Here is a 10951-nt window from a genome sequence, read left to right as displayed (position 1 = left end):
TAAAAATGAAAACAGCTTTAAACAGCTACCATTCTCCCTCTATAAACTAGAAAACCTTTAAGCACGTAAACAGTGTACTATTGCTCCTATTTTGGCATAGCCAAAATATATAAAAACAGCAATAAAAATAATTACGACAACACAGGGTCACTTCCGGTTTACCCGGAAGTCGTGACGTGAATTTAAACCGCGTTGACGCGGCACGCAACCCCAAATACAAACACCAGACGAGGCTGGTGAGACGAACATTTACGCTGTGTTAACATGTAACTAAACTAAATAAACGGACATGGAATTTAACAACGACATACTTGTTTGAGTGGTTATTGCAAAAGAACAGGTGACGTTAATGGTAAATGGTATTAAACAGAAAGTTGTAATGCTGGTACTTGCAAGATTATAATAAACTGCCGTAGCGGGTATGATAAATGACATGGTTGATAAACGATTTGAAAACAGTATGAAGATAACGGAACACATAGACAAACACACAGGCAACATTTACACTCAGTCTCTTAATAATGTCCTGGGTAGCGATACGCTACCGTGACGGTCTCCATCTGTCTGTGTAAAACATACCGGTAATAGGGGACCGAGGAAAACAGCGCATGCTGCTCATTATTAATTATCGGCATAATATCCATGTTAAAACAACTTTACTAAATGAATTGGAGTAACTAGTCAATATAAAATACAAAGAGTGAGCAAAGCACGAGCACGAAGTGACAGCAGCCCTAACACGCAGCCTCAACCGTTAGGTGGCTAACTAGCAAACTAGCTAACTCATGTCGGGCTCGAATAAAAACTAATGTTGCAGTCACATTTTCCAGGCTATTAAAAAAGCACAACCTACACATTTAACGTTATTACGTTACTACACATGAGGTTAATGTTAAAAGACTTAATTAGAGATAATTAAACTCACCTGCTGTTCCTCAGCCTCGTGTAAAAAAAATCTGCTTCGACACGTTCACCACTCGTCACTTCGGTCCCCGCGTCGTGTTACTCGTTGTCAGGCATAGTCTCTTCCCGCGTGTCGAAGTAGTCCTTGATCATTTACTACAAAGTGTCTGTATTTCGATATGATATATGACTTATCTGCGGTGTTTAAATTATTCTGTTCATGCTTCAACCTTGCCATGAATTAAAGAAGACAATTAAACTCAAAAGTCCAAATATTAATTTTGTAGCTCCCATTGGCCCACTCCCGCCTTTTCCCCCACGCCCCGCCCCCCCATCTGATAACTTTGAAACCCAAGTTCAATCAACACATACTGATCTGATAACATTTTCAAATAGTCAACACAATTAATAACAGTAAGTTCTACTTTTTAAAACTCACGCAGATGAGTTCAAAATCCAAAACTTGTTAGAGCTCTTTGTGTTAAAGAGAGGAAGTAAGTGGACTTAACTAAACAGAGCTGTAATGTTTTACAGTGTATGACTTGCCCATAAAGAGCTGCCAGGAAACGAAAGATAATCAATTACAGTTTGAGGAGCTGCTGTAGCCCTACATTTGTCTTTATTTTGCTTCTTTTTTTTTTAGATTGCTTTGTTTATTTGGGAGGAAGGAAATGGTCCAAAGTTGACTGCAGTTTCAGAGTTTTGTACAGAGACGAGAGACAACTGTGCTACCACATTTACATCCTACCTGCCCAACTGCGTATGTATTACTCTCTTTTTTTTGTGCCTATATTATTAGTATGTTAATTTTCTGAGTGTGGACATTAAGGTCTTCTTTCAGGGTTGCTTCTTTTAATCCACCATCTTTCATCACATTTATAACTCAGCTGTCTGGCTGAGTTTAATTTGAGCACATTACGCATGGTGCTACTGCCAAGGTCTATTTTGCAGGCCGACAAATAATCAGCTCCTGTCAGACTGCAGGGATGAATAAGCCCCATTTCAAGGCCGGAACGGAAAACAAGAAAACGGCTAACTGAGTGGGGTAATGGGCCACTGCAGCATTTGTTTACAACACGATTAAGAACAAGACTCATCAAATCTTCATTTTTATACACCTGAAATTCACAAACAAGATTACCCCAGCTTGTTTAGTTTTTCTTATTGTGATTTGACTAAATGCAAAAGCAGCTGGGAGTTGAAGACAACAATTACATTTGTGGCACCCTACTTTTATGAAAAGCTTAATAATCTTTCTCATAATGTATATTTTCATTGTTTTCCACATATTTTCCCTTCCTTTTGCAATAAATAAATGACACACTATGTATGAATAGAACTCTTTGCTGTATAAGTGACGTTTGCGTTAACCGACTCTTCTGTGTGCATATATTAGGCTATGTGTGAAAGGAGCTTACATTTGAGGACCATCTGTCGCAACGATTACATTAAATATTCAGCGCTACTTCTTATGATGATGAAGATGATCTCACAGGAATTGGTGTCAAGCGTCATCAGGAAGTGTCTGCTGTTTGTAATGAATATTCTGCAAGTGTCGCAGATCCCAAAAAGTCTTAAAATCCCAATTATTGTTGGTCTTTTGCCGGAAAAAGAAGAGTTTTGACAGGTGTAGCCAGATGATAATACATGACTGCGCTGTTAGGACCTAGTGTGCCTCATTTTGCCTTCTGGACCTTATTTTAAATCCATTACATTCAATACATTTTCCAGCTCACACTGCGTTTGTGTCTTCTCCTTTGTAACTTTTATAACTAAAACGCACTGTTTTTCTTTCTTCTTTTATCAGGGAGATCCGGTGTCAAAGAAAGATGTTTTTGTTGCTGTGAAAACCTGCCAGAAGTTCCACTCAGAGCGAGGTGTGTGTGTATTCCCAACCTTTTTTAAGGGGAAAAACTGGTGTGATTTGCTAAAAAATATTATATTCCGCAGTGGTGGAAGGTATATTCAGATCCCAAACAAGTGAAAGCACTTCATTACTAGTAATATTACTCAGTTAAAGGTATATAAATATAATCAGGTATATAAACGATCTTTCAGAAAAACTGCCGCATGCGACTGATCTTGATGAAAAGTAATCAGCAACTTTATCAAGCAGGTGTCAAGTTTGATTTATTATACAATAACAGTTAGCCAAAGGGCTGTAAAATGGTGAAAGAGCAATACAATATATAACAAATACTAAAACTAAGTAAAAACATACATGGAGATGGCCTTACCAACCAGATAGTTACAAGAAAGATCAGGGAGATCCGGTGTCAAAGAGCAACAGAACAATTAGTCCAAATCCATGAAATAAAACAGGAGGGCTAATTTAACGTAAATAAAAATAATAAAGATCAAAGGTAGGATTTAGGCTGAGTTTAGAGAAAGGGCTGCTTTAAAAGAAGGTGGAAGACTGTGTCAGAGTTTCCAAATGTCCCCCTGACCTGGTCGTATGAATATGTGTGATTACTCCTCACCATTGAGATTCTGTTACAATATTCTCATCCCTAATATTACTACAGTTTATTTATGGTGGAGTTAAAAGGAGTTGTATTTTTTGAGCACCCTAACAAGCCAAGCTGTCCCCCTGAGGTCACGACCTCACCAAAATGAACTCTTTTAGTTTATGTTTGTCACAGAATAAATGGAAATTAAATGGAAATCACAGGACATTAAGCTGTACAGTTTTTACTACACTGTTTTATTTGTCACTGCTTTTTTGTTTACTGCCACTCTCTAAACAGTGCTAAAGAGTGCTGGTCATTCAAAACCTCCAGTTTATATTCACAACCTCGTCTAGACTGTCTTCTTAATTTGCCACAGTTGTGTAATTATCCAAAACATTGGGGGTTTTTTTAGGGTCAAAATTAGCCAGCAGTCAGCGACGGAATATTTTAGGTGACGGACAAACTAAAAAGTAGAAAGAACAGAGCGATTAACTCAGCCGCTACTTCACATTCAGGTTTTATTAGAATGGCAGGGCAAGCAGTACTCCAAACAGTTATTTAGTGGACTCTTTGAGAATAAATCAGCAATTATTATTAAAGATGTTATTATTATCCAAATCCACAGGGAGTGACAATGCTTGCTGAAAGACACACTAATAATTCTCTCTCTCTCAAGTCAGAGGTAGTAAACACCTGTTGTTATTCAACAGGTTTCATAATGAACTCTGTGTGCGTCAGATTGATGTTGTTTGAGGCTCTACTTTCTCTCTTCCACCTGGCCTATTTTTAAACGCTCTTCCATTTCCCCTCACAGTACCAGTGGTGAAGGCAACCTGGGAGAAAGACGCTGAGTTTTTGGAGTATTACAGCGATGTCTCTGACGCCTCCATACCCACACTCAGCCTGGGAGTGCCCAACACTGAGAGAGGTGAGCCGATATAGGGTGTGTGAAGGAACTAACACGCCACACCAACAACAAGGGACTAGCCTGATTTGTTGCATTTGAACACACCGCAAAGACTACAGCCAAAAGCCATCAGTCAGTTCATTGCTGTGCATGTGTGGTAGGAGATAACAGCAGCAATGGTATTAAGGGAAACCAGAAAACAGACTGTGGATATACACGTCGTTCTTTTGCTACAAACATTTAATCAAAGCAGAGTTTGCCGAACCATTTTCACACCACAGTCTCTCAACAACACTTAGTTTGAACTCCTAGCGGTCATTCTGTTGTGAGAATATCAGACCTCTGTTTGTCCCCTGTGGACTGGAGTCATTTGTTTGTTTTCCTCCGTCTGTTTCTCTTTACTTATATTTAACAATCTTGGGAGTTGGTGTGTCAGGGCCTTAAGAGAGATTAATCCCAGAGGTGACCTGACGGCACTACTAGGATCCCTCAGAAGGAGCTCAGGGAGGAAGCTGCCGAGTTAGAGGATGTTTGTGACGCCTCTAGAGACCTCACGCCCTAGGTAGCTTTGAAATATGTGAATGAAGGATGATCAATAAATGATTCTGATCCTTCAGTTTAAGGGATAAAATGGAATGGCTTTTCCTCTGTTGCCAGCAGCAGGTCAAAGTTTGAACTTGTCTCATCATTTATTTGATGGATTGGCGCAAAATACATGCACAGACACCCATTGGTTCTTATGACTATGACGCTCTAGCTTTTTTTTCATCACACAGACGTGTTGAAATTTCCTCCAGCCTCAGTTCTACTTTGAGTTTAAAGCTAATAAGTATTATTATGCTGACTTTCTAAACTAAGATGATACACATCAATGAATGATAAACATGAATGCTTATGTTTAATATGTGAGATTGATGGTAGAGATGAAAAATCACTAAATTAAAATAAATCCCAGTTGAAAGTTCAAGCTGAAAAATGACTACAACACTGTTTGAAGTCAGAATCTAGATATTCTGTTAACAGAGCAGCTATACTGAGTCCACTCTCTGTGTAATAACAACTTCACTAGCAGCGTGGTCACTGTCAAGATCAAACTAAAGTTCAATATTTAGTTAACTGCCACTCCTCCCTCCCCCCTTTTGTTTTGTGTGTTTTGCCTGCAGTGTGAAATCCCTGTTAAAGGGAAATTTAAAGTCCTTCAGGCTGTAACACTCCTCTCTCACACTTTAAGTGCACGGACGGAGGAGTCAGTGTGTGAAACAGAACAAGCAGACAAGAAGTCCTTCCTCTTCCCAGTGAGGATTACTGTAGATGACTCCTAAACCTCCTCCAGTCTTATATTTCTCTTGTTCACAGGCTGATGGAAGTAATATACAATCTTTCATGTCCTCTGTACAAAACCTTTGTCAAAAGGAATGTTTTATTACTTTCCAACCCCATAATTGTATTCATTTTTTAACATTGTATTACCCTAAGCGAAGTCCCTTATCCTTAAGTCTAATATTCAATCCTCTTTATGTCTAATGCACCACATTTAAGATATGTTATGTGAACTTTCTGCTTCAAAACGTTCCGTCAAAAAAGTCTTGAACTCAGTCTTTTGTGATTGAGATTGGGAGAACCTTAGGGACAGTTAACATCACCAGTACCATTGTGAATTGTCTCTCTGCCAGATTTCCAAAAACAAGAACTGGCCTTTGAAGCAGATAACTTTCTTTTCAATCTCCCTGATTATGGTCATGAATCAGAACCATTTTAAGACTGTCAACAACAACAAAAATCATCCTTTTTGTAAATAAGTGTATCCTTCGGGTTGAAACAGCTGCTGGATACAATACTTTCATGGGGTCTGATGAGGTCTTATAAGTCACAAACCTGAACCTCCGCTTTATCCGTATGTCTTCTCCCTGCAGGGCATTGTGGGAAGACATTTGCCATCTTGAAGCGGTTCTTAAGCCAAGACGTACCAAAGGTTGATTGGCTTCTCATTGTTGATGACGACACACTGATCAGGTAACTTGTTTGATTCGATAAGTCTCAACGAAACGAGGAAAACACAACCCTAGAGGGTAGCGAGGCATAACAGTGATTTATTTTAAGATCATGCACACAGACACACACAGACCACTTGCTGGCTAATACAGTCATTATTTTTTATTTCAGGAACTACTAGATTTATAAATGTTTAACTTACTAACATTTAAGACACAACTGGAGGAGGGGAGAGAGATGGTCACAGTCCTGAGAAAAGCTTTAAACCAAACTAGTTTTGTTGCTTTAAAGACACACCTTTAAAAACGGTTGTAATTCCCTAAAAATCATTTGTAGTCTCTTAGTATAGATATTTGATGTAGCCAAGACATTGTTTTGTGTGTCTCCATACAGTCGACAGTGTGTACTGCATGCATGCTCCTCACTTGCTGTCGGTTTTCTGTCTGTAGTTTACCCAGGTTGCGGCAACTGCTGCGTTGCTACGACCCGAAGGAAGCAGTGAGTCTGGGGGAGAGGTACGGCTATGGCTTGCTTCAGAGAGGATACAGCTACACCACAGGAGGAGGAGGGTGAGGCTGCAGGGAGTGTGGTGGTGCTGTTGATGCTTAGTTGTGAGGACAGAAGGTGAATCGAATTTTAACCATGACCCTCGGGCCGTTTATTTGCCAATGTACCAGTTGTACGAGCACTGGAGCTGCAGGTGGACAACTGTTGTTTCTGTGAGTGTGTGTCTGGGTGTTTGTGTTCAGCTCAGCTTCTAACTCAAGATAGAACAAGTATTATTAAGTCAAAATTGGAGTATAAACTTTAACACTGAATGAACAGAACTTAATCACGACTGCATTCTGGTAAATATTAAATTATCATACATTTCTTTAGTGCACCATATCATTAAATCAAAAAATGGGAAATTCATATCAAACACTAGTGTTTGAAATCTGCTATATTTAATATACTGATACTAACGAATGATCAAATGACTACTTGTATGATGATATGGCAAACTTGTTAGACGTCATTTATTCAGACTGATTGAAATGGGCTCCAAATGAATGGTGATGCCCTCTGTACGTGCGGTTCATAGCACTACTATCATTAATTTGGAGCCCATTTTTCCAGCCACCAGACAAACCATAACTCTAATTTATACCCTTTTTTGCTGGTTTGGGTCTCTACCAACTCCTGAGGGCTCTGTTAAAATATTTAAATTTGCTGATGACACAACATTGGAACAGCTGATATCACGAGATAAGGAATCAGCCTAGAGTCTTTTCGCAAGTTAGCAACTTCTGTCAAACTGAAGGCTTTCAAAATTAAGTGGCTGGTGTTTGACTTTTTGAGGGATGGGAATGCTCTCTCACTAAAGACTATTACCAACTCCAAGATTGAAAAGTGCACCGTCGGAACACCTCCTCTCTAAATTGCGGCGAAATTGGGATCTTTGTCCAGAGGGTGGAAGCTGAGGTTCTCCAGAGCTACCGAGAAACATTTTTCATCTTTTTTATATTTGTGTGGTCTTGCTCTGCCTCAAAAACCTTTAAACTCACCCCATCTCTGACAGGCATGAGACCAGCATTGATTTCAAAGGTCTTGAAATAGTAAAGGACTCAAGGCATCCTGCCAAACCTCTTTAAGAACTCGGCCCTCAGGGGAAAGACAGTCAGAACGAAGACATCCCGTTTTGTCAACAGCACTTACTGCAGAACCATCCTATTCCTAAAGGGTTCCCCCATTCTGCTCCAGCACTTTATAAAGACTTTACAGAACTGTCACTTTATGTGTGTTTGATTGGGACAGGATGTTGTTGCGTGTGTTCGGCCTTTTTATTTCCCATCATGTGTCTTGACTGTTATGCTGTGATTGTCATGAGCCCACTGTTACAAATTCCTTTCAACGAAGTTAAAATGCAATAAGGTCTCGGATCCAGAAACATCTGACTCTGCTTAAGCTGCTGAATGCTCCACTTTGTTCACCAGCTAACATTTGTTTTCACTACACATCCCGTCAAAAGAAAACTTCAGTGAAAGCGCTGATAGTCAGGACAGGCTGAATACTGCATGTCACAAAGAGAACACCAAAAAGTGTCAGTCAGACAGCCACATAAAGCATGTATGGTATTCAATTGTGCTGTTAATTCCCTTTATTATTTAAATATGTGTTTTTTTTCCTGCGAGCAGGATGGTGCTCAGTCGTGCCGCGGTGTCCCGTCTCGTTTCCAGCGGTTGTGGTTGCTACAGTGATGATGCTCCTGATGACATGGTGCTGGGCAGGTGCTTCACCTCCCTTGATGTTCCCATCACACACAGCCCCCTGTTTCACCAGGTAGGAAGCATTACACACACATGTCACTTATGTGATGTCACTTTACGAAGACGTTTGGGTCAGTGCACAGCAGGACAGCAGAAGATGCAGAAATGTAAAGTTTTCTGCAGGGAAGCATATAATTCAACCAATGTTTCCAAAAGTAGGTGAGTATTGAATGGATATTAAATGCATCAAATACATGCGCAACACAACTTCCTAACGTTGGTAACTGTTTCAGGAACAGTTGACTGTGTTCATATCTTCTTTCATTAATATATTAATATTCCTGAACAAGTTAGGAAATGACCGACCCGTAAGAGTGTTGAAATGTTGGAGAATTGCTTTTCTCAATGTTTAGAACTTATTTTATATCCTTTTTATGTGCTTTTATTGGATAGTAACAGAAGATAGGGTGTTTGCTCTTCTGGTATGTTCTTTAACCACTATTCTATCAGGTTGTTAAAAAAGTACTTATTTATACATTTATGAGCCAAAGAAATAATAATGGTCCAGCCTTGCATAACGTCAATTTGTGATGCCATTTAAGATCACTTTGTCTGTAAAGGCACTGGTGTTGTCAGGCAATGGTTTCAGTTTGGTCACAGAGGATCTAGACATCCACATGTTAAATGAAATATGAATCGTATCACACACAGAACTTTTTTATTGATATTTTAGGCCCGACCGTATGACTACTCCGAGACGACGCAGCAGGCCATCTCCTTCCACAAGCACTGGAACATAGATCCTGTGGTCGTCTACAAACACTGGCTGCAGGACACACAGCCGCGAGATGAACTGTAGAACCAGCGTCAGAATTTGACTGTGGCCGACAGCGCCATAAATTGCACATCACTTCAACCACTATCAGCCCATCTCAAGGGCAGATTTAGAAAAGATATTGCACTAATGATACTGCATCTGCTTGCATTTAACCGTGAGGCAAAGTGTAACTGTTACCTTGGCAGCGAGAAGAAAGTAGGCAAAACAATGAGAAAAACGATGCTCATCCTGACGCACAAGGGGAAGAAATATTCCTCAAAACAAGCAAGGGTCTACAGACACCGTATTTGTTTTTGCAATGAGGCCAATTTGCATAAATGGGACCAATTTGGTGCTGAATATATGCAATTAGGGGTGCATTCTTTCCTGTGCCGATGCTTTGAGAATAACTGTTTCTTTTTTTCTTATTTGTGAAGGTTTTGCACACAATCCGTGCATATGTCAACTATACTGTAGCGTAGACAAACGTTGAATCAAATTTGCACAACAGCAAAGAGCAAATATGCGGCAACCAATAATACTTACTTCAAATTCCCTGAGAAGTTGGACGTGTGTGTGTGTGTGTGTGTGTGTGTGTGTGTGTGTGTGTGTGTGTGTGTGTGTGTGTGTCACTGCTGCTGCTGTACCCCAAAACTATTTTTGAACAAAACCATGAACCACGAAGTTCAATCTATTGAAGGAAAATCTTAATATGTGTTATGATATGATCTGTGTATTTTTGGTGAAAAGACAATCAGTGTTTATTTTTGTTTTCTTTATTCAGCCCGGTTGGTTCCTTCAAGGGAGACCATGAAGGAAGTTTAACAATTGTACGCACAGAATATAATAAGGAAACAGCAGACTAAAATACGTGTAAGCTAAGAAAAGAGACAATTAACAAACAAGTCTTTTACTATCTAATTTACAATAGCCTTGATGTTAATAACATAACCTTGATTCATTTATGTCATTAATATTTTTCATTTCACTTTTTAAAGAGTAGTTTAACTTGTTTGATATCTATTTTAATCTTTTCTTTCTGAGAGTCCTATTTTTCCAAAAATCTTTTAAAAAGTGTATATGTGTTTAACGTAGAATTTGATTATGCGGTTCAATCTCTAACGTAACTTTTCCCGTTTTGTAGAATTGTGTTATTTATCTTTGAACATCTGTTTGTTTTTTGGTTAGTCAGTGTGGATGGGTTCAAAAGTAATTACAACCACAGCTGTCAAGCCTGCGTTAAAATGCCTTTCTGCAGCTGCTTTTATGAATAAATAAATACTTGCTGAAAAATCTGTTTTTGTGATCTGAAATTAACATATGCCATAGAGTGGAATAAAAACTTTGTGTGTGTGTGTATTCTTTTCTCAAACAGATGGACAGTACTGTGTGAAGCTAGTGGGAATGACAGGCTGTGTTTGTGTGTCTCACACAGGGAAACATAATGTCCTACTTTATCTCTTATCTAGAAAACAACGACCCACAGGCCCAGATTACTGCACTTTGAAGAATCACTGCCACATCTTAGCCACAAAGCTGTAACAAACAAAATGCTGCTGATATATTTAAGCTTTTAAGATAAAATGAAAAAATTGAAAGGGAAACATCGGGTATCAGAGAGTGTTGTTTTATT

General features: G+C 39.2%; 1 protein-coding gene across 2 annotated transcripts in view; it reads left to right on the top strand.

The window, feature by feature from the left end:
- Positions 1 to 10613, top strand: part of b3glctb (beta 3-glucosyltransferase b) — a 30254-nt gene extending 19641 nt beyond the window's left edge. For both annotated transcript variants that reach the window (XM_063895928.1, XM_063895927.1), the window contains 7 exons: positions 1547 to 1663; positions 2711 to 2780; positions 4168 to 4281; positions 6174 to 6273; positions 6702 to 6821; positions 8430 to 8574; positions 9235 to 10613. In XM_063895928.1, the coding sequence (XP_063751998.1) occupies positions 1547 to 1663; positions 2711 to 2780; positions 4168 to 4281; positions 6174 to 6273; positions 6702 to 6821; positions 8430 to 8574; positions 9235 to 9360 (792 nt within the window). In that variant the 3' untranslated portion in view covers positions 9361 to 10613. The remainder of the gene's footprint in view (positions 1 to 1546; positions 1664 to 2710; positions 2781 to 4167; positions 4282 to 6173; positions 6274 to 6701; positions 6822 to 8429; positions 8575 to 9234) is intronic.
- Positions 10614 to 10951: the final 338 nt, after the last annotated feature.

The sequence above is a fragment of the Eleginops maclovinus genome, chromosome 11, assembly GCF_036324505.1.
Source record: "Eleginops maclovinus isolate JMC-PN-2008 ecotype Puerto Natales chromosome 11, JC_Emac_rtc_rv5, whole genome shotgun sequence".
NCBI lineage: Eukaryota > Metazoa > Chordata > Actinopteri > Perciformes > Eleginopidae > Eleginops > Eleginops maclovinus.
This window is presented reverse-complemented; position numbering and strand designations above follow the sequence as displayed.